The sequence below is a fragment of the Corythoichthys intestinalis genome, chromosome 6 (assembly GCF_030265065.1).
Source record: "Corythoichthys intestinalis isolate RoL2023-P3 chromosome 6, ASM3026506v1, whole genome shotgun sequence".
Lineage (NCBI taxonomy): Eukaryota > Metazoa > Chordata > Actinopteri > Syngnathiformes > Syngnathidae > Corythoichthys > Corythoichthys intestinalis.
Window position 1 is genome coordinate 20,491,413 of NC_080400.1, and position 25,304 is coordinate 20,516,716.

General features: G+C 38.7%; 1 protein-coding gene across 1 annotated transcript in view; it reads right to left on the reverse strand.

Annotated features, from left to right (window-relative positions):
- Positions 1-167: 167 nt before the first annotated feature.
- Positions 168-25,304, reverse strand: part of hepacama (hepatic and glial cell adhesion molecule a) — a 31,750-nt gene continuing 6,613 nt past the window's right edge. Inside the window, exons 2-7 of the mRNA XM_057839169.1 lie at positions 15,547-15,894; positions 11,553-11,834; positions 10,984-11,074; positions 10,808-10,878; positions 2,948-3,018; positions 168-2,009 (exon numbers count right to left, since the gene is read on the reverse strand). Of these exons, the coding sequence (XP_057695152.1) occupies positions 1,647-2,009; positions 2,948-3,018; positions 10,808-10,878; positions 10,984-11,074; positions 11,553-11,834; positions 15,547-15,894 (1,226 nt within the window). The 3' untranslated portion in view covers positions 168-1,646. The remainder of the gene's footprint in view (positions 2,010-2,947; positions 3,019-10,807; positions 10,879-10,983; positions 11,075-11,552; positions 11,835-15,546; positions 15,895-25,304) is intronic.

Consider the following 25,304-nt stretch of genomic DNA (forward strand, 5'->3'; position numbering starts at 1 on the left):
TCCGTGACAGTAGGTTCGACGGGGATCAATAAAATACTAACCGAATCGGTAGGCTGAGAGCTGATAAGACAAAACAAAGCTTACAAAGCGGGATTATTCCTTCCCAAACCAGTGGGATTCTTCCTTCCACCCTTCTCTTAGATCGTCTGGGCTTAAATACAGTCTTGATGAGCTTGAATTGGCTGCAGTTATGATGTCGGGAACGCTCCTTCCAGAACAAAACACGATTTGACACACATTGTGACAGCTGATGCCGACCAGAAATGACGTCCAGTTTATAAAATCGCACCAGCAACCCTCCACGCACAGAGAGCGCCAGTGGGCAAAAAGGGACAAATGTGTGCAAGTGTCTAACCCGCGTCATTCTCGGGACATCTCTACATGCGTGAAAGCAATGACGCAAGTAAATCCCGCATCACCTTACACGGCAATTTCCCTGGATATGTGTGTGAAAAGGGCTAAAGAGAGAGAGAGACTGAGAGAGAGCAAAGTTCATGAGCATCCACCATCATTAAACCATTGCAAACAACAGAACAGAAAGTAATCGATAAGGTTTGATCAATAAGGATTGGCTACCCTATTGAGTAACCGTGAAGATTGTACTGCAAATGTGTCAAACAAAGGGCCTGCGGGCCGGAAGTGGCCAACCAGGTGGCCCAATTTGGCCCGCAGGTTTGTCCTGCCTGACTCTTACTGTACATACAAAATCACACACTTTTATTTTGCCTTTAGCACCGTAAAACCTTAGATTTGTGATTTGTGCGATCGAATGAACGCACTACTGCTCTTGGCTCACTTTTGTGTCCGCAGTTACAATGTCGTTCATTCGCCCCATCCCGGTCATATTGTATTGGATGTTTACCACCGTAAATGGCAATCAATGAGTTAACAAGGAAGTGACCCAAAAATGCTCGAAAAACTATTGGGAAGTGATACCAAATCAATAGGAAGTAGCATGCAAATGCCCCTAAATCAACAAGAACTGATCCAGTTTTTCCAGGAAGTGACGAGGAGGTGACACAGAATTAACTTATTGCCTGCCACTGACAACGATAGACGTCCAATTCACTGATTTTGGATGGACTGGCTGTGAATGTTCATCTTCCAATGTGAGTTAACATATCTGGGTTAAAAATAAACTAGTCTAAAATAAACCACTTGAGATCTAATTGCTGTAAATGTGCCCCGCAAACAAAAATGAGTTTGCATTAAAGTTTACGCTAATATGTAGGACATATTTGTTGATATATTCAGATATATTGCTGGGACTGCTGATAAGAACACAATGAAACAACAATCCCTGACGTAAAGGTAATAGAAAAATAAATTTAAATGACTGTGGAAAACCGATCACAATCTACAAAATATAGTTTTTTATTTTGTAATCTCAAGAAAACTAACAAACAAAAAATTGCGGTTTAAATGATATATAAAAAAAGAAAAATAATACATCCAAACTACTCATCATACATTCCCTTTGAAATTAATATTACATGAAAGGAACGCTCGGCATGAAACATGTATCCTATTACTTGTAATACTCGACAGGATGTTCTTTTATATTACAGGCTGTCATCAAAAGGCTACAGAAGTATTGCTGGTGGCCATGGAGGATACAGCAATCATGATGTGTAATGAACTACATATCACTGCTGCGGAGGACCTTGTACATCCTCACTGGGGGCGGGACTCTCTGCCTCCACAGGAAGGCGAATGTTCGGGATTCCAACCGGAGGCCGAACCTTTTTGATGGGGCTGAAACTGCGCGGAGACGAACAGGGCGAGCTGGCTGGTGAGCGTGCGGGGCTCAGGGGAGGACCCGCAGGGGCTTGTGGGAGAAGCTGAGCCAGTGGAGAGGGGCTACGGGAGTACCTGCGTGGAGTGGTCCAAATGGGCGGCTCAGTTCTGTGGGCCTGAGGGGGGAAAACCGGGACGTAGGTGGCGGGGTAACTTAATTCCGATTGGTTGAAAGTGTTGCAAGAACTTTCCTCCAAACGCTCCAGAGTCTCCTGGAATATGAAAGTGAAGGGATACGTTTTAGACAAGATTCTTTTGATATTCCCACCTTTTAATTTATTAAAACATTTTGATATTTTGTAAATAGAAGAACTTATGGTTAACGCTAGGGCTGTCAAAATTATCGCGTTAACGGGCGGTAATTAATTTTTAACATTAATCACGTTAAAATATTTGACGCAATTAACGCACATGCCCCGCTCAGACAGATAAATGACAGTACAGTGAAATGCCCACATGTTAATTGTGTTTTATGGAGTTTTGCCGCCCTCTGCTGGCGCTTGGGTGCGACTGATTTTATAGGCTTCAGCACCCATGAGCATTGTGTAATTATTGACATCAACAATGGCAGGCTAATAGTTTATTTTTTGATTGAAAATTTTACAAATTTTATTAAAAAGAAAACATTGAGGGGTTTTAATATAAAATTTCTATAACTTGTACTAACATTTATCTTTTAAGAACTACAAGTCTTTCTATCCACGGATCGCTTTAACAGAATGTTAATAATGTTAATGCCATGTTGTTGATTTATTGTCATAATAAACAAATACAGTCCTTATGTACCGCATGTTGAATATATATATCCATCTTGTCTTATCTTTCCATTCCAACAATAATTTACAGAAAAATTTGGCATATTTTATAGATGGTTTGAATTGCGATTAATTACGATTAATTTTTAAGCTGTAATTAACTCGATTAAAATTTTAATCGTTTGACAGCCCTAATATATATATATATATATATATATATATATATATATATATATATATATATATATATATATATATATATATCCTTCTAATATTGGTGTGCATAATGTTGGTTTTTTAATCCAGTAAAATATATTTAAAAGGAAAGTTCAGCCGTATTTAACTTTAAGTGCAATACACTTGCATGTTATTGAAACTGTTGCAATTGAACTCACATCTTCGTTGAGTACATACAGGGGCATGGGACTCCTTCGACCAAGGGTGGTTGGTTTCGGTACAACATCAACTGCAATAAGTACAACAATAATACAGGATTAGGCAAAGCCACTGTAAAATATTTGAAAAATCTCATGGTAATAATTATATTTTTACTATGCAAAGAAAATCCTTGCCACATCAAATGTGATTAAATATTTATCAATGAACAAAAAAGCAATACTGAACATACATTTTTTGTAGTTGTATTGAGTTCATTTGATCTACACTTATAGATGAATTGAAGTTTTCATTTATCATAGATAATTGTTTTAGGCTTTTATTTACATGATTGTTTTCGACGATTCCGCCTTCATCAGAGTGCCCATTACATTACATGTACATTTTTTTTTGCTATCGTGAATAATCTTAAATCACAACTAGGGTTGCCAAAAAATAAGGGACATTTCATTGGTAGAGAAGGCCAGTCCAATGACCGTCACCTTTTTAAGTATTATAATTTTTTTTTTTTTTGTGAAAAGTGATTTTTTAAAAATTATAATACTATAATTTATTTTAAAAAAAGTAATTAATGAGGTACATATTTGAGTTTCATAAGCAAATGGAAAAACAATCATGATCACCAATGTATTTTTGATACAAAATATACTGGAATTCAATCTGTCCTGCCAAATTTAAAATTGTATAATTTAACGCTTAAGGTCCTGATCCTTTATGTGTGTGTGTGTGTGCGTGCGTGCGTGTGTGTGTGTGTGTGTGTGTGTGTTTGGCCATTAAAAAAAAACCTAAGAAAAAAAAGTGCAGACAAACTCAGGTAAAGTTTAATTTTTTTTTTTTTTTTTTTTTTTTTTATAATTTAGGTGGGTTCAAAGTCTCCTCAGCAATAACATTTTCACAACTGATGACTCTAAATGTAATGAATTTGACATAACTCAAAAATATCATACAACCAGTGAAAATGGGGTACACAGAAGAACAATAAAACAAATCATTTAGAACATACTTTTTACACTCGCTTCACTCAAACCTTTTATCTCCCACACTCTTATGTTGTCTTCCGTTAGCGACAGCACCTCGACCGATGAGATGAGTGGGATTTCGTATGGTAATTATTATATCAGCTCATTGGTCAAAAAGCAGGATAGGCGTTTCCCTGCATATTCTTATAAAGCACCATACTAGTATTCGGTCGTTCTACAAATATGACACTATTTTTGATATTGATGATAATAAGGGACAAACCGCATCCCTTGAAAGCTCAATAAGGGACGTGTAGTTTTGTTTCTGAAAACCAGACGATTCTGTTTTTCAAGCGACAGTTGGCAACCCTAATCATGACAAAAATTTCATTAATTAGAGGCTTTGTAAATAATGAATCTTGGTTAATCACATTTTAATAGCAACATTTGTAATTTATCTTTTAAATGGAAAGGATTCCATTAGATGAATGAATGAAATAGTATAGTGTACTCTGGAAAAATGCAAATAATTGAATTTCATTATAAAACCGTGGAAAATAAACATGGGCAATAAACACTTAAAGCTACACCATATAACTTTTCACCCTTATTTTCATAACGTTTCTGATATGTCGACTGAGAACTAGTTGAATGACACCTCTTTTATATGTTGAGGGCATACGCAGGGATTAAGGGTGGGGGGGACGTGGGATACCCCACCCCCCGGAGGCCGAAAATGTCATTGCATGTAATTGACTTTCCAAGAAATTAATTTAATATTAATACTTTGTTGGCAAAATGTTGCCTATAAAAGTTGTAACGCAATAAAACAGACGACAAAAATACTTGTATTGAGTACATTTTGCCTACAAATTCATCAAAACATTTATCACCTGTGACTCACCTGTCAGAATGACAGGCGAGTCACACCCTCTGCTGCCCATTGATCCCCCACTATCCACAAACTGTCAGTAGTCAGAACACTACATGAACGTTTGGCAATAATAATGGACTCGGAAGACAGAACACAGGAAGAAAAACATATACAACAGGCATTAAAAAGGTGTCAGTATCCACAGTGGGCAAAAGAAAAAGGTGCAGGACAGGTCAACAACAAGAACAACACAACACAGGGGGGAAAGAAAAAACAAACAAAACAAGAACACAGAAATATGGTGACGTCGCCGTACATGAGGGGAGTCACTGAACGTATCCAAAAGGTCATGAAAAAAATACAACGTAAACACACCGGTCAAACCACACACAACATTCCGCCAGATACTGGTCCACCCTAAGGACAAAATCCACCCAGAAAACAAATTCAACTCAATATATGAAATTCCATGCAAAACATGCAATAAATCATACATCGGGGAGACATGGAGGAGCGTTATTACAAGAAAAACAGAACACAAGAAGGAATGTGAAAAGGAGACAATGACAATGAACAATGAGACAAACAAGGGCAATAAAAAAACAATCACAACAAGAACATCACAAATCAGCCATCACCGATCACTGCAAAAGGGGAAAACCACATCATGGACTGGGAAAAGGCCAGAGTCATCGCACCGAAAAAAACAAACATCAGCGCTGGATCAGGAAGGCTATTGATATCTGCAAGCGTGGCCCGAGGACCATCAACAGGGACGAGGGGGCGTACATGCTCTCTACGACCTGGAACAGCATCCTGGAAGAGTGAATGGGCAGCAGAGGGCGGGACTCGCCTGTCATTCTGACAGGTGAGTCACGTCTTCATCCATCAGCTGATAACCCTAACCCTCTGAAGAAGGCGGAAGTGTTCGCCAAAACATGTCAGGTAAATTAACCACCTACTATTGCCTGTGATAAAAGAAAAGTTTTGACGAAACAACAAAAATGAATGAAATGAACAAAAGGCCATATATATTTTTATAATGGGTCAAAATAAATTTTCAAACAGATCATGTGATTAGCACATTAGAGGCGGTCATTTGCTTTGCTTATACAAAACCACCTGACGACAGAAGAAACAAGATGGACATACGTAATTTCTTTCAAACCTTATAAACCAAAGCTTTCAAAAGCGACAACAACTCCTGGGCAAGAACCAAGGACTGAAGATGTGGACCATGAAACGCCGGAGAGCACAGCCAAAATGGTGAGCGGGGTTTCAGTTTGTCACACTAAAGACGCTAATTGTACAACAGAGCCACAATTGGGCGTACCATATTCAATGGACAACATCCCTGGCCAAAAGCATAGCTGTCCTAAGCAGCCTGATTCAGAAAGTTCCTAAAAAAATGAAGGAAAACAAAAGAAACACTCATTTTCAATGTATAATTATAAATATTCCTGGCAGGAATATTCAGTCAAAAAGGATGCCGTCTCCTATTTTGCCTGCCGCCATTTTCAAACCCACAAGGGTGAGGAGTCGTTTCGCGAGGGTGTTAGTCACTGGAAAAACTTGTCACTTAATTTTCTTTTTTTTTTTTTTTTACTTTTTTTTTTTTTTTTTTTTTAAATTCTATTCGTGCTTAAATGCGATTTTTATGTATCATTTTATTTGTTTCGATTGTCTTTGTTTTTATATTCTATTGATTTAATGTGATTTTTGTGATCTTCATGTGATGTAAAGCACTTTGAATTGCCTTGTTTAATTGTGCTACACACAGTGGGGCAAAAAGGTATTTAGTAAGCCACCAATTGTGCAAACTCTCCTACTTGAAAAGATTAGAGAGGCCTGTAATTGTCAACATGGGTAAACTTCAACCATGAGAGACAAAATGTGGAAGAAAAAAAACAGAAAATCACATCGTTTGATTTTTAAAGAATTTATATGCAAATCATGGTGGAAAATAAGTATTTGGTCAATACCAAAAGTTCATCTCAATACTTTGTTATGTACCCATTGTTGGCAATAACAGAGGCCAGACGTTTTCTGTAACTCTAATTCTGTAACTGAATCTGCAATAGGTTGGTGTAAAGAAATCAACTGTGGGAACAATTATTAGAAAATGGAAGACATACAAGACCACTGATAATCTCTCTCGATCTGGGGCTCCATGCAAGATCTCACCCCTTGGCGTCAAAATGATAACAAGAACGGTGAGCAAAAATCCCAGAACCACACTGGGGGACCTAGTGAATGACCTACAGAGAGCTGGGACCACAGTAACAAAGGCTACTATCAGTAACACAATGCGCCGCCAGGGACACAAATCCTGCACTGCCAGACGTATGCCCCTACTGAAGCCAGTGCACGTCCGGGCCCGTCTGCGGTTCGTTAGAGAGCATTTGGATGATCCAGAAGAGGACTGGGAGAATGTGTTATGGTCCGATAAAACCAAGATAGAACTTTTGATAGAAACACAGGTTCTCGTGTTTGGAGGAGAAAGAATATTGAATTGCAGCCGAAGAACACCATATCCAATGTGAAGCATGGGGGTGGAAATATCATGCTTTGGGGCTGTTTTTCTGTAAAGGGACCAAGACGACTGATCTGTGTAAAGGAAAGAATAAATAGGGCCATGTATCGAGAGATTTTGAGTGAAAATCTCCTTCCATCAGGAAGGGCATTGAAGATGAGACGTGGCTGGGTCTTTTAGCATGACAATGATCGCAAACACTCAACCAGGGCAACAAAGGAGTGGCTTCGTAAGAAGCCTTTCAAGGTCCTGTAGTGGCCTAGCCAGTCTCCAGATCTCACCCCATCGAAAATCTGTGGAGGGAGTTGAAAGTCCGTGTTGCCCAACGACAGCCCCAAAACATCACTGCTCTAGAGGAGATCTGTATGGAGGAATGGGCCAAAATATTAGCAACAGTGTGTGAAAAGCTTGTAAAGAGTTACAGAAAACGTTTGGCCTCTGTTATTTCCAACAAAGGGTACATAACAGAGTATTGAGATGAACTTTTGGTATTGACCAAATACTTATTTTCCACCATGATTTGCAAATAAATTCTTTAAAAATCATACAATGTGATTATCTGGGGGTGGGTTTCCACATTTTGTCTCTCATGGTTGAGGTTTACCCATGATGACAATTACAGGCTTCTCTAATATTTTCAAGTGGGAGAACTTGCACAATTAGTGGTTGACTAAATATCTATTTGCGCCACTGTAGTTCACAGGTTCAATAGTTTAGTTATGTGTAAATAAATTGTTATTTTGCGATCAAAAGCTCTATTTGTCTTGTTGTTTGTTATTTTGTAGAACAAAAACATTATTCAGATGTTTGGAATGTCACATCAGCGAAAAATAGCTGTGTTAAAGTCAAAGTCATGTTTGAAATGTATGCTTTCAGAAAGAGCTCAATTTCTCTGTTTTTTCATCAGAAATTGGAAAATTGCTCAAACTAAGCTATTTTCTAATGTTGATTTCTAAAGAATGGAAAAAGATATGAACTTTTTTTTATGTTGAAATGGTAAATGGTAAATAAGAATAGAGTCTAATCTTTCTTTTGGTGGGTTCCATGTTGATATAGCAATAGAACAGAATTTTCTGTGGGCCTTGTAAAATCAGTCAAAATCCAGTAAAACGGCCGGGAGCGAAGGGCCTTGCTCCGGTGAAAATACCTGGGAGTGAATGAGCTAACCATCATATGCTATTGTTTAGCCACAACTGGATTCATTACCTTATTACTCTTCATCCTTCACACATCCGCTGGAAACAGAAATGTTGTTTAATCCATCTGCAGACGACCGGGAGATTTTTGATTGGTTGATGATTTTATGACACTGTTCGGGTGTGCGCTGGTCATCATGGGAAACACAGTCTTTCTTAAGGCAAAACAGTACCACTTTTGTCCACCGGTGTCGCTTAAGTCAACCAAAATTGAAAAGTTACCAAGTGTTGCTATAACTAGGGTTGTTCCGATCATGTTTTTTTGCTCCCGATCCGATCCCGATCGTTTTAGTTTGAGTATCTGCCGATCCCGATATTTCCCGATCCGATTGCTTTTTTTTTTGTTTTTTGCTCCCGATTCAATTCCAATCATTCCCGATAATTTTTCCCGATCATATATATTTTGGCAATGCATTAAGAAAAACAATGAATAAAACTCTGACGAATATATACATTCAACATACAGCACATAAGTACTGTATTTGTTTATTATGACAATAAATCCTCAAGATGGCATTTACATTATTAACATTCTTCCTGTGAGAGGGAGGCACGGATAGAAAGACTTGTAATTCTTAAAGGATAAATGTGACTTTGTATGTTGTGACTAAATATTGCCATCTAGTGTATTTGTTGAGCTTTCAGTAAATTATACCGTAGCTTCTTCCAGAATGTTCCTGTATTTGGCTGCATCCATCTTCCCGTCAATTTTAACCATCTTCCCTGTCCCTGTTGAAGAAAAGCAGGCTCAAACCATGATGCTGCCACCACCATGTTTGACAGTGGGGATGGTGTGTTCAGGGTGATGAGCTGTGCTGCTTTTACGCCAAACATATCGTTTTTCATTGTGGCCAAAAAGTTCAATTTTGGTTTCATCTGACCAGAGCACCTTCTTCCACATGTTTGGTGTGTCTCCCAGGTGGCTTGTGGCAAACTTTAAACAAGACTTTTTATGGATATCTTTGAGGAATGGCTTTCTTCTTGCCACTCTTCCATAAAGGCCAGATTCGTGCAGTGTACGACTGATTGTTGTCCTATGGACAGACTCTCCCACCTCAGCTGTAGATCTCTGCAGTTCATCAGATCATGGGCCTCTTGGCTGCATCTCTGATCAGTTTTCTCCTTGTTTGAGAAGAAAGTTTGGAAGGACGGCTGGGTCTTGGTAGATTTGCAGTGGTCTGATGCTCCTTCCATTTCAATATGATGGCTTGCACAGTGCTCCTTGAGATGTTTTAAGCTTGGGAAATCTTTTTGTATCCAAATCTGGCTTTAAACTTCTCCACAACAGTATCTCGGACCTGCCTGGTGTGTTCCTTGGTTTTCATAATGCTCTCTGCACTTTAAACAGAACCCTGAGACTATCACAGAGCAGGTGCATTTATACGGAGACTTGATTACACACAGGTGGATTCTATTTATCATCATCGGCCATTTAGGACAACATTGGATCATTCAGAGATCCTCACTGAACTTCTGGAGTGAGTTTGCTGCACTGAAAGTAAAGGGGCCGAATAATATTGCACGCCCCACTTTTCAGTTTTTTATTTGTTAAAAAAGTTTAAATTATCCAATAAATGTTGTTCCACTTCACGATTGTGTCCCACTTGTTGTTGATTCTTGACAAAAAAATTAAATTTCATATCTTTATGTTTGAAGCCTGAAATGTGGCGAAAGGTTGCAAGATTCAAGGGGCCGAATACTTTTGCAAGGCACTGTATATATATATATATATATATATATATATATATATATATATATATATATATATATATATATTAAAAAAGGCATGTCCGATTTTTTTTTGCTGATTCCGATAATTTGAAAATGACGTGATCGGGATGCCGATCGATCGGGACATCTTTAGCTATAACTGAAGTCGAAATGCCATTTTAGGATTTACCGGTATTTTTTTGAAGAACAGTCCAACATTTAAATAGTCGTTCAAGAAAATAAGATAATCTTTATCCAAGTAACCTTTGCAAAAAAATTGCGGGTGAATTTTGTAAAGACGAGCACATCATAATATATATTTGCAAAAAGTTAAATTACAAAAAAATAATAATAAATGAAATCAAGATTTAATTGGATTTCTCTATTTTGCTTGCCATTAGCTAAGCCGACGTGCGTGTTAATTTAGTCGGAGTAACTGAAATATGCACTGACAAAGGTTCCATGTTTGGAATGTAACCTGCGATTTAACCTCATGAAATTGTTTTCAAATTAAGTCTTTGTAATTAATCAGCTAAAGTCCCACTCCTAGTTTGAATTAAAAACAAAAAAAATATATTGTTGCTTACCATCGTGTCCATTTTCACCCTGCTGTTCCATGTAAATGGGAGCCCTCTGTGGGACAGGTCTATGCTTTTTTCTGCAGTACAATAGGAAAAGGTTACAAAAAACATCAACTTTAATTTTTATGCAACAGGCAGACAGAAAAGAGAGAAAAGAAGGGAAGAAAATAAAAGGTTCCCACTTTGAAGGCTTCCAGCAGGCACACACGGTCACCAGGGTGATGAGGAGGAAAATGCCTCCAGTGGACAGGATGATGTACAGCGAGCTCCGTCCTAAACCAGAGGCAGACAGAAGAGATGAGAGGCAAAAACAAGAAGGATAAAAGAGAAAACTGTCCTCTTTTTGCTCTTCAAATTTCCTATTTTAGACATGTAATAAGACTCAAACTACAGTGTGTAGGTAATCTGTATTTTATTACATTTCTAGTGCAGCACATTCTGCTTCTACCATGCGTATTGAGGGAAATAAAGTAGAATTACATCCCAGCAGGGATATAATATACAACTAGATTGCTTTAGTCTCCTTTGACACCGAGTTATTTACTCCCTCTCCATTTACAACAGTCCATTCATTGGATTTCATTGCCTGTTGTGGCTCCATACAGGCATGTGGACTTGCACTTAGCGTAAACAACATTGTTAGAAAGGCAAGCATGCTTCTGTTTGGCTCACGGACTGAAAAGACCTCTGAGTACGTAATGTAAAATCTACTCAATCGAAAAGCCCTCCTGTGATGTAACGTGCCACCTACTGTAAACGGTGAGCTTGACAGGTGTGCTCTTCATGCTGCTAATAGGGTTCTCCACCGTGCAGGTGTAGACGTCGTCGTCTGACATGAGAACCCTTGTGATGGTCAACACCTTTTGGCCGTGCGAGAGCAACAAGCGGGAGTCGTTGGCCTGCAACTTCCCGCCCTTCAGCCAAGCGTACGTAGGCTTGGTGCCATTGTCGTGGGAGCAGTGCAAGTTAAAATGCTCGCTGTACTCGAGGACAGATGACGCCACCATCTGGATATATGGCTTAGAGACTGGAACTGTGGATGACACCATAACAACAGAATCTGTATGAGATGGGTTGTTAACTAAAAAAAAAAGATACGGTTTTAGGAATTGTTAAACTTTGTACTCAATCAGTCTATGTAACACAGCAGGTCATAATGAATCTCACAAGGTGTTCCAGTGGGAGAAGACCCAGAACACACTAAAGATGATAGACATGATTCTAGACCAATTTGTGGTGTGCCAAACGAAGGGACATTTTAGAAAAAGTTTTGGCAATTTGGTGGATATACACCACCATCAGTGTTGTCACAGATTACTTGAAAAAGTTATTTAATTACTGATTACGCCTCAAAAAATGTAATCTGGTTCCATTTTTTGATTACTTTATTATTTATTATTATTACAAGTGTGGTGGTCCTAGCCCACACTCCCCTCTACTGGCTTTTATTGTAGTTACACTTCCTGTTTTATGTGGCATGAGTTCAATCTTGGCAGACCTGGGAGTGCACCTGCAGCTCATCACAATCAACACTGCTTTTAAGGAGCGGCCTGGGCAGCAAGCAAGTGCCAGATGATTCTGCCAATCACCAGTGGATACCCACCCATCAAGCCCTCGCAGCCACAGCCGCAGCCACAGCCATTGTTCAATAAAACCCTTTACTCCTGAAGGTAATAGTTACCTTCCTCGAGCACACCATTTAATTGTTTGCATTAGTCTAACACATTCATTATCGTAAAGCACGTAACCATAGTTTAGGCAGACTTCACTCCATGCCCTTTGACACGGTAAAGTGAATCACCTTATCAGCCATCACCTGATAAAACGAAGGAAAAGACATCAAAGGCTCTTCGGTGGGTCAGGGCCAGGGGTCGCGTTAACCGAATATTTTCCGTCGTTGACCGGTTTTTTAAAACGGTGACGGAAAAAACTGAAGTCCATCTGTCATTTTGACAGGTTGCAACTCACACCCCAGACCACAGGGTGGCGAGTGAGCATATTAATTAGCTATTGTCTCTCTTGATGCATCTCGCTATCCGGGTGCTGACAGCGCATTGAAGAGTTATGGACAGGAGGCTTTGGAGCGCGTCTGTGACCACTATGGGTCACAGACCGGTGCAGCTGAACCACTGGTGCAGAAGGAGCGCATGCTGCGGGATTTCCTTCCGCTGAAGCGGATGCTTGCGGGTTCAGGAAACCCCTCATTCAGAGAGTCTTGTCGACTTTTGATCAGGTCACTTGGAGAATTGTTCCCTGATTTCAAAACTTTGGCTGCAGTGGCGCTTGTAATCCCACTCTCCAGTGTGGCCGCAGAGCGCGGATTCAGCCTCCAGAACAACATCAAAACGGCCATGAGAAGTCGTCTGTCCGAGGCAAAAGTCCAAAACCTCATGACGGTAGCCTCTGCAGCACGGGTGAACGTGGGCGGGAACGGTCAGGAACGCAGTTCCGGTATGAGATTCAGGGCTGGAACGTAGTTGCAGTATAAGATTCAGGCTCGAAACACTGTTCTGGTATACGGTGCATTGATTCCGAAAATATGATGGCAACTGTCAAAACGCTATGTAAAAAAAAATATATATATATATATATACAAAGCTGCCACACATGCATTTCATCTCCAAGAGGAAAACAATCTACAAACATCCGATTTACATACACAAGTGTTAACAGCAACCATAATAAAGTGCTTGTGTTGTGTAATCCGTTTCCATCAATATTTATCATTTATTTTATTCCACGGACAGCATGGAGGTTTCCCCAGCTGCTGCAGTTATCGGAGTCTGACAATGACGAGTCACGTCAATGTGCGAATGCTATGGATCAAATCTTTAAGAGCAAGGAAAGAGTTGAGGAGGCTTAGTTATTATATTTAGTTTTATTTGCTCTGATGGGGAGGTTCAGAACATCTTAGTTGTCAAAGTGCAGTTTGGACTTATATTTGTTCAATTATGTTAGGCTACTTATTCATTTTCTTATGATTTAAAAAAGTCAATGTTTGAGCGATCTTCAAAATATATTCCATTTCACTCCGTATAATATAAGTCATTTGTACTTATTTTTCTGAATGTATGTTACTTATATCTTTATTATTAAAACACATCAAAAAGTAAATGTTTACATTATCTTCAATTTTAATATACTAGTACATCCCATGTTCTTAAGTAGTTAAAATTGAGATTTGGCATTTAGAATGTGAGGAAATGAGGGAAAATAAAAATTAGGAGACGTAGGTTGGTGTTATAGCTGTTTTTGTTAACTTTTATTTTGCAAATAATTGCAAAAATACAATTTTGAATGAAAATCAGTTTTTGTATATGTTATAGAAATAACTGACCAAAACCGTTTTCTTTGCATTTCAGTAGTTTTGACCCCCCCCCCCCCCCCCCCAAAAAAAAAAAAAAAAAGTATACATTTATAAATAACATTTCTGGCTCCATGGCGACCTTCACGTCGGGGAGTTCCGGCAAGAAATTCTAACCACTTTCACCCCTGCTCTGCAGCAATCCCACTCGAGACATTTGATTATGCACAAGCGGGCACGCAATTCAAGTCCATGCGCACCAGGAGGAAGGTGTGAGACTGCGTTCAGGCCACAGCAGGTGAACTGTTAATTTCATTGTTCCATATGTAGCCTACCTACTGGGGCCCACAGTCAGCTGTTTTTGTCACTGTGGAGAAAAAGTTACATATTCACCCGCTTGATGTGTGATGGCACGGTGTGGACTCTCTATTAAGCTTGTTCGGACAGAATATTAATTAAAAATTAATGAAAACTAAATACTATTGAATATGTCATTATTACCATTTTAAAAATGTTAAGTGACGGGAAAAAATAGATTATTACCGGATTTTTATGACCCTGTCAGTCAAAATGACAGACAACGAAAAAGTCTAGCGCAACCTCTGGTCAGGGCACTCTTGCCCTACCGAGGCAACAACATGTTGATAGCGTGGCACCTTCATCAATTCATCATTCATCAACTACTTTTTACTAGTTTTTCCTCCCTTTGCCGCCTCAACATACGAATGACAACATAAATATGTAATCGTATGTAATTGACTTTCCGATAATTGAATTTAAAGGGGAAGATCAGAATTTTTCACATTAGGCTTAATCTTCGAGTTAGTGGAGGTTTAATTAGTCAGTGGAGTTGATTTAAACCACCATTGAGTCGCGCTAACTTAGCCACTCCGGAGCTCTGAAACCAACAAATAACTGACAAACTGCTTGGGATTTGTTGAAATCAACTCCACCGATTAATTAAGCAAAGCTAACTCGAAGATTAAGCTCAATGTCAAAAATTCTGAATTTCGGGTTAAAAAGGTTTAGGGTTTAGAGTTAACAGCATATCTGTGCCACTGCAAAACAAAACACATTGAGTTTAGGGTTAGGGTTTAGACAAGAATCAACGACGGACAAATTAATTGCACAGTGCAATAAACGCAAAGGTGGGGGCGGGCACACATCACGGATGCGCCCCCATAACCCGGAAGTACGCACGTGGTCAATTGGCCACAAAACGTGGCGGCAACTCAGCTCTTTGCACTCAATCAGACTTACAACACATCCCAAATATACTAAACAAACACGTGACCTTAAGGGATAAATGAAAATAAATAACCAAATGCAACGCGAATATAATGCAAACAATGCTTGCCAACTTGGAGCGATGACTACCCGTTGTTGCGGCAAAGCTACGAAACGGCCGCGCGTGTAGGTGGTATATGAGAGAAATACCCACCGTCCACAGTAAGTTCGATATAGAGCTCCCCTGTAAAAGTGTCATCTGTGATGGAAATCTCCACCTCGTAAGATCCTTCATCTGACAGCTGCAGATTGTGAAGCAGTAGCGAGCCGTTCTCAAACACCAGGATGCGGTTGCGGTACTCTGGCCGAAGGTTCCCGATGACGTCTGTGCCGATGGACTGCACCACCGTGACGGGCTTCACTTTGTCCCTCTTCAGCTGCCACTTGATTACAGGCTTGTCTGCACTGCTGCTGGTGTAACTGACAGACAGCAGGGCCTCTTTTCCCACAATGCCTCTCACCACCTGGGTTTGGCTTGTAACATTCACCCCTGACACCTCACCTGGAGTAAATGGAGAAAAGTAGAGGTAGTTTTTAGAGTCAAAACTATTATGCTCAGAGGAGGTAGAGTTATATGCATTATGTCCGGGGGCGAAGCACCAAATTCTGGGCCATATACACTCCCAATATCAGTGGCCACCTATTTGTGCCAGTGCAATGGCAAAAATAAATAAATAAATAAATAAAAGCGGTGAAAGGAGGTGAAGGAAAAATGGGCACTTTAAATGGGACTTTAATGCATGGGGTGGAACCTTTTAAACCAGGGGTGTACAAACTTTTTGCAAAGGGGGCCATATTTGGTGTGGTAAAAATGGGGGGGCGACCTTGGCTGACATCCTTTATGTAGAACAATATGTTTAAGCACATTTTAGCAAGCCATTCACTGTGTCACAGTTGCTTTATTATAGGGCTGTCAAAATTATCGCGTTAACGGGTGGTAATTAATTTTTTAAATTAATGACGTTAAAATATTTGACGCATTTAACGCACATGCCCCGCTCAAACAGATTAAAATGACAGCACAGTGTCATGTCCACTTGTTACTTGTGTTTTTTGGTGTTTTGTCGCCCTCTGCTGGCGCTTGGGTGCGACTGATTTTATGTGTTTCAGCACCATAATTATTATTGACATCAACAATGGCGAGCTACTAGTTTATTTTTTGATTGAAATTTTTACAAATTTTATTAAAACGAAAACATTAAGAGGGGTTTTAAAATAAAATTTCTATAACTTGTACTAACATTTATCTTTTAAGAACTACAAGTCTTTCTATCCATGGATCGCTTTAACAGAATGTTAATAATGTTAATGCCATCTTGTTGATTTATTGTTATAATAAACAAATACAGTACTTATGTACAGTATGTTGAATATATATATCCGTCTTGACTTTCCAACAATAATTTACAGAAAAATATGGCATATTTTATAGATGGCTTGAATTGCGATTAATTACGATTAATTAATTTTTAAGCTGTGATTAGCTCGATTAAAAATTTTAATTGTTTGACAGCCCTACTTTATTATTATTTTTTTAAATAATAATTTCAACAATCTTGCAACTAGCCTTTGTGGCATTTTCTTTCGACTCTCGGGCTCTTGCGAAATACTGCTGCTGTAGAATTAAACTAGCTTCAAGTTGCTTCAATTTCTCGCTACATATTTTCCCTGTAATCTTTTCGTACATGTCAGCGTGTCTTGTTTGGTAATATTGCCTCACATTGAACTCTTAAAAAACAGTGAATGTCTCTATGCAAATGAGGCAGACACAGTTGTTGCGTATTTTAGTGAAGAAATAGTCCAATTTCCACTTATCTTTGAAGCGCCGGCCGTTGCTGTAAACTTTCTTTTTTTTGTTGATTGTCGCCATTTTAGAAAATTGGGAGTAAAGGGTCACGCAGGGTAATGTGGTTGCTTAGAATCTGCCTTTTAGTGGGTAAATGAGGAGCAGCATTTAGTGTGTAAGCTACTTCATATGCTGGTAGCAGCACTGCTGACCAATTTATTAAGTCTGTGTGCGGGCCAGACGTTATTGATTTTATGACAGAGGCTAGGGGTCGGATGAAATTTGAGAACGGGCCGCATTTGGCCCCCGGGCCGGACTTTGGACATGCCTGTTTCAAACACTCGTTTCAGGTCAACCTTAAACAGTTAAAAATATATGTTTCCATTTTCAGGTCAACCTTAAACAGTTAAAAATATATGTTTCCATTTTTGGGGCTAGCTACACTTTTGCCTTAGGCATGTAAGTTTTTAAAACATTGGAGTTTCAAGAATCAAAATCAAGCACGGTCCCTACTAAATTTCAAAGGTATTGGTCCAGTTATGTCAAAACACTACGAACAATGTTGAAGTGGGTAATTTCTATTAAACCATGGCAGTAAATAAAAATCATATAACATCATGCCAGCATGAAATTGGCACCGCAAAAGAAATTCAGGCCATGTTAGTTCTCCAGGAATTCGATGATTTATGTCGAGGCTTCTTAAGCTTCAACATATCAAACCCTCCCCATCGTAAAATGCATATGCGACAGTGCATTTTTCACCATGGTGGGGCTACTTATTCAGGGCCATCTAATTTACCATTCCTGAAACGTTTGAGACATATAAGCACCCTTGGGATCCACTGGGATAAATTTGTACCAATTTTGCGTCACAAAAGTTTCCAACTGAATAAAACTGCAAATGTGAGACGTGAGAGGAACTACTTTAGTTATCGTAGTTGAAAGAAATCAATAAATATTGGACAAGAAATGGAAAAAAATGTTATTTTCTTTTCACCATTTAAATGAGCAGTATATAACATTTCGGCTCACTACGGACGGAAAAATTCACTTTTGTTCAAAAGTAGATGCAAATAATTCATTTAAAAAATTAGTAAAGAATTTTCAGACTACAAAGCGCTACTTTTTCCGCTCATTTTGAATCCTGTGGTTTATAGTCCAGTGTGGCTTATTTGTTGATTTATTTGGGTTAATAGGTAACACTTTATTTAACAGCATCATCATAAGACTGCCATAAGACCGTCATAAATATGACATGACATCATCATGGGCATTAATGAATGCTTATGACAGATGTCATTAAGCGTCACCCGGCAAATTATGTCACCAACTCCGTTATGTCCAGCTCGGATCTTTTACATCCATTCAAAAGTGAAATAATTTGCAGGATGACACAAAATGACATCTGTTATAATCATTCATTAATGCTCATGACTGTGTCATGTCATAATTATGATGGTCTTATGTCAGTCTTACGGCACCACGGTCAAATGTGTTACCAAAATACCATAACTAGCAATTAATGAAACAACTAGAATAGTAACTGAAGAAATAATTGGCACAGAATATGAATTTTTATTGTTATTTACATCTGTAGCGCTGCAATGCATGCTAGGAGGCATGTTGGACGACAACGGTGTTGACAGCAGAGGTTAACTGTCTCCCTCAAGGGAGCAGTGATGGCAAAATGAAGCTTCTTGAAGCAATGAATCTTTGCAGCCAATAGTTGTTTATTTGGTCTTATGACATTCTTATAATGCAGCTTTCAAATAAAGTGTTACTGGTTAATATCTTTTGGTGTAAATATCCTATAATAGCAGCTGCGACTTATAGTCCCGTGCGGCTTATCTATGAGCAAATGCAGTTTTCGTGTCAACTTTGGTGGGTGGCGGCTTTATAGTCTGAAAATTACGGTAGTTTGAATACATATATATACCGTATTGGCCCGAATACAAGACAGTGTTTTTTTTGCATTGAAATAAGACTGAAAAAGTGGTGGTCGTCTTATATTCACGGTCTAGACGTTATACCCATTCCCGACGCTAAATGGCGCCAGATATCAGTTAAGCGATGTTCTGTCATGAGAGATCTCAGCTACTCTCAAGTTTAACCAGTATGCATTATTTCATTGCAATGTTTTTCCTTATTTAGATTTGTTTCAAGGCTACAGTTACGGTTAGACTTCACTTTGATGGTTAATGCAGTTATTGCAATTTTGTTGTTTTATCACAATAGATTGGTTTATTTACATTCCAAAAACCAGAAGCCATTCATTTACGAATGTGATTGCACTTTAGTTTACATATTTAAATGTTCAGATATTAAGATTTGAATGAGGCAAAATAACATGCTTTTTCTCTCAAATATATTGTTATAATCTGTAATTATTTTCTTTATAAGAATTAATTTAGTGTTCAAAAAGCCTTTTTTCAACTGGACATTGACAAACGCGCTGGCCCTCAACGGCTTCCATACGCTTTTGCGTACCGATGGCTGGTTACTGTATTTGCGGCGGACATGAGAAAATAACTTCTCAAAATGTCGAAGAGGAAGGCCACACTGAGTAATTACTTCCGTGTTCTCCCACCCCCGTCAAAAGACAGACAGACGACAGAGACGTCACCGGAGCTACCGAAAAAAAGGACTTTTGCTGAAAAGTGGCTACAAGAGGTACCATGGCTAGAAGCAAATGATGCTCGCACGGAAATGCGGTACAAAATGTGCTGTGAGAATCCCAATGTCACCGATAAGAGCAGCGCATTTTATGTAGGGTCAAAGAATTTCAGCCATCCAAACTTTGAAAAGCACGAAAAAAACAGAGCATGTGGCAATTAAGCAAACCATTGATGTCAAACAGGACCCCACTCGCCCTATGGACAAGTGGCGGCGGAATAGGGCGGAATAAAGGTAATGAACAGCGACATGCACTGACAAACGTGTTTTTGCTCGCATTTTACAAAGCTAAACATGCACGTTCAATGAGGTCTTATTAGGAGGACAGCCCACTTTTAAAAAGGCTTGGAGTTAATGTGGGAGCCGCATAATGCCCTTTATTTTGAATATGTGCTTTTTATTTTTTTACATTTCACTTCAAAGTAATGGCAATTTTGTTGTGCCAGTTGATGTTAATCAAGTATTAATTGTTAATATAATTAATTAAAGTTAATTGGCTCTAAGTAAAGCTTGTCATAAATTTATTGCATCAGGCGGGTCGGCTCTCAAGCTCAATGAGGACCAAGTCACATCTCCAGGTCCTCCTCTGAGAACCTGGGCAAAAAAATTATGTGCACCCCTGTATATATATATATATATATATATATATATATATATATATATATATATTAGGGGTGTCAGACGATTAAATTTTTTAATCGAGTTAATTACAGCTTAAAAATTAATTAATCGTAATTAATCGCAATTAATCGCAATTCAAACCATCTATAAAATATGCCATATTTTTCTGGAAAATATTGTTGGAATGGAAAGATGAGACACAAAATGGATACATACATTCAACATACGGTACATAAGTACTGTATTTGTTTATTATAGCAATAAATCAACAAGATGGCATTACCATTTTTAACATTCTGTTAAAATGATCCATGGATAGAAAGACTTAAAAGATAAATATTAATGGTAAATGGTGTTATACTTATATAGCGCTTTTCCACCTTTCAAGGCGCTCAAAGCGATTTACACTATCTCACTATTCACCTACTGGTGACGCAGCACCAGGAGCAACATGGGGTTCAGTATCTTTTTTTCTTTTTCGAAAAAAAAATTTTTTCTTTTCAAGTAGGCAAGGCAAAGGCAAGGCAAATTTATTTATATATATATATATAATATTAGTACAAGTTATAGAAATGTTATATTAAAACCTCTCTTAATGTTTTCGTTTTAATAAAATTTGTAAAATTTTCAATCAAAAAATAAACTAGTAGCCCGCCATTGTTGATGCCAATAATTACTTACACAATGCTCATGGGTGCTCAAGCCTTTAAAATCAGTCGCACCCAAGCGCCAGCAGAGGACGACAAAACTCCGAAAAACACAACAAGTACACATATCACTGTGCTGTCATTTTAATGTTTGAGCGGGACATGTGCGTTAATTGCGTCAAATATTTAACGTGATCAATTACAAAAAATAATTACCGCCCGATAACGCGATAATTTTGACAGCCCTAATATATATATATATATATGGCGGAAAACATGAAGTTCCGCTCTGAGACCCCCAATTTGGCCAACCTTCAAAATTGTCCGATATGCATGTGTGATACATCATTGGAAAGCTTAAAATCTCAATTTTCTGGGGGAAGAACATTTTTGGACGGGAGGGCATTTAAAAAATAAAAAAGTTTTTTAAACAGCAAAACCCTATTTGGAGGTGAGAGCACACGAGACCAGAATTACAGACGCCATTACTTTAACGAGATATTATCGCATACTTACCTTGTTTCAATCCAAAAACTCCATGTCGCACGTATCACTGAGTGTCAAGACACAGCTGGACCACAAATGGATTTTTTGGAGATTTTATGGGTGAAACATGGTAATATAACAAGGGTCGCGATGCAGAAATCGCAGACATCAAGGAGTGGTCGAGATTTTCTTTTTCATATATTTACCCTTTTAAAGTTTTTTTTCTCCAATTTTTCTTTGTTTCGATTGATAATTTATCATCTAACATATCGGGGGAAATGCGACAGCAACAAAAAATTACAATTTAGCGATAGTTATGAGGTAGATATCCGTGACCTTTTTACAGACGCCATTTTTATCATTGTGACGTAATCTGTTTAAAGTTTAAAATATGCGAGTGAATAATTTTTTAAAGTCTTAAAAAATAATAATAAATAAATAAATATTAGACATCAATTGATTCTAGGCTAAAAATGAAAGACATTTTGAATAATAAATATAATCACTTGCTGGGTTGAAACAAAAACGGTTGCGCGACGTCTGTAGCGTCTGTAAACGGGGGGTTCCAGGGTAAAACGGGCAAATTAAAAAAAGTTCGGGGGCTTAATGTGCCATGAATCTGCTACGGCAGCATATAGACATATTGTTCTATCAAACACAACAGTTGTTTTGGCTTAAAATAAAGCAGTTTCTTTTAAAGAGGAGTGCAAGAGCAGAAACTGCTTTTTCAGTCTTGTCTATGTTTTCTGCCATATACTAGTATATTTTAGCATAATGCTATTACACAAATGTTTCATTATTTAGCCTTTTGTTTTCCCTGCTATTCCACGGTGACTTAATGAACACAAATTCTTTGCCTTCGTGCTAAAGCAGCCATTAGTGGGCTCACTGTGTGCCATGCACAAAACAAAACAAAATGCACCCACATTGTGGTCATGATGTCTGCTCATATCTTGATCAATCCCTAGCATAGAAACTGCAGGGCATCCTCCTAAACATTGAGATGTACTAATTTTGATTTGTCTCTATCATGTTCTCTCCCCCTCTCGTGCGACCACATATTATCTTTTATAGTGGCGCCTTGTCTTGGAAACCAGCACAGCATAGCACATATGTTCCCTGTGGAGGCTGCTTCTCCACTAGTGGACACATGCAAGTCCAAACATTGGCACTTAGCCGACTTTTGGGGAGTCCCACTGTTATGCATGGAGCAAGACAACAGGGAAAAAGAGAGCGAGAGAGAAATTTCTGCACTGTTGACTAATTCTTTGAAACCAGGCAGTTAGCAGGGCATCGCCTCCTTGCCATGGCAACCCATTTGGCCATCCGACAGGGGTTGCCAAGACAATAAGACAAAGGGCCCAATTGTTGGAGGGCTCTTGAAAAGAGCGAGCGAGTTACTGGGAAGCAGAGAGAAAGTCTTTGTCACTGGTGAAGTTGGAGATAGGCACAGGAACCTCATGTTGTAGCACGACAGCACTGAGATCCAATTTTCTGTTGTCATTATGATGTAGTCAATACGACTACATGATAATGTTTTAACAGTAACAAAAAAAAGTACACCCTAAGTTACGTAAGTTACAGTGGGGCATTAAGTATTTAGTCAACCACTAATTGTGCAAGTTCTCCCACTTGAAACTATTAGAGGCCTGTAATCGTCAACATGGGTAAACCTCAACCATGAAAGACAGAATGTGGGAAAAAAAATGAAAATAACATTGTTTGATTTTTAAAGAATCTATTTGCAAATCATGGTGGAAAAAAAGTATTTGGTCAATACCAAAAGTTCATCCCAATACTTTGTTATGTACCCTTTGTTGGCAATAACGGAGGCCAAACGTACAAGTATAACACCATTAACACCATTTCTGTAACTCTTCACAAGCTCATCTCAATACTTTGTTATGTACCCTTTGTTGGCAATAACGAAGGCCAAACGTTTTCTGTAACTCTTCCCAAGCTTTTCACACACTGTTGCTGGTATTTTGGCCCATTCCTCCATGCAGATCTCCTCTAGAGCAATGATTTTTTGGGGCTGTCGTTGGGCAACACGGACTTCCAACTCCCTCCATAGATTTTCTATGGGGTTGAGATCTGGAAATTGGCTAGGCCAATCCAGGACCTCGAAATGCTTCCTACGAAGCCACTCCTTTGTTGCCCTGGCTGTGTGTTTGGGATCATTGTCATGCTGAAAGACCCAGCCACATCTCATCTTCAATGCCCTTGCTGGTGGAAGGAGATTTTCATTCAAAATTTCTCGATACATGGCCCCATTCAATTTTTCCTTTACACAGATCAGTCGTCCTGGTCCCTTTGCAGAAAAACAGCCCCAAAGCATCATGTTCCCCCCCCAATGCTTCACAGTGGGTATGGTGTTCTTCGGCTGCAATTCAGTATTCTTTCTCCTCCAAACACGAAAACCTGTGTTTCTACCAAAAAGTTCTATTTTGGTTTCAGCTGACCATAACACATTCTCCCAGTCCTCTTCTGGATCATCCAAATGCTCTCGTGTACTTTTTTTTAGCAGGGGGACACGTCTGACAGTTCAGGATTTGAGTCCCTGGTGGCGCACCGTTCTTGTTATCATTTTGACGCCACGGGGTGAGATCTTGCATGGAGCCCCAGATCGAGGGAGATTATCAGTGGTCTTGTATGTCTTCCATTCTCTAATAATTGCTCACACAGTTGATTTCTTTACACCAAGCGTTTTACCTATTGCAGATTCAGTCTTCCCAGCCTGGTGCAGGTCTACAATTTTGTCTCTGGTGTCCTTCGACAGCTCTTTGGACTTGGCCAAAGTGGAGTTTGGAGTGTGACTGACTGAGATTGTGGACAGATGTCTTTTATAGCGATAATGAGTTAAAACAAGTGTCGTTAATACAGGTAACGAGTGGAGCCTTGTTAGACCTCGTTAGAAGAATTTAGACCTCTTTGACAGCCGGAAATCTTGCTTGTTTGTAGGTGACCAAATACTTATTTTCCACTCTAATTTGGAAATAAATTCTTTAAAAATCAAACAATGTGATTTTCTGTTTGTTTTTTTTCCTCCACATTCTGTCTCTCATGGTTGAGGTTTACCCATGTTGACTACTACTACTACTACTACTACTACTAATTTTCAAGTAGGAGAACTTACACAATTGGTGTTTGACTGAATACTTATTTGCCCCTCTGTATATTTTACTGTAGTACTGTGATATTGTGTTTATTGTTCACAGACTACTACTTGCTTCATTCACCAAAGCTTTGGTGCCTGTCCCATTGTTAAATGTTGAACAGAAGGAACTGATTACAATAATGCTCAATCAGAAACAAGAATAACATTTTTTTGCAACAAAAATGAAGAAAATCATTCAGCACCTTAATTAGTAGAGCTGCCTGATAATGACTTTTTCACCGAAATCCCGATATTGTCCAACTCCAAATATCCGATACTGATATCAAACCAATATCGATATATGCAGTTATAGACTTGGACTTATTATTTTTCAATAATTTATTGTTCTTAATTTTTTTCCATGAATGCAAATGATCTGTTTACATAAGATCCAAGCATCTTAGTTTGGAGACATTTTAAAATTGAAAAAGTATCTGAACCTTTTGGAAACTCTCACATTTCTGCATAGAATCAATATCAAATGTGATGTGATCTTTGTCAAAATCACACAGATGAAAACATAGTGTCTGCTTTAACTAATA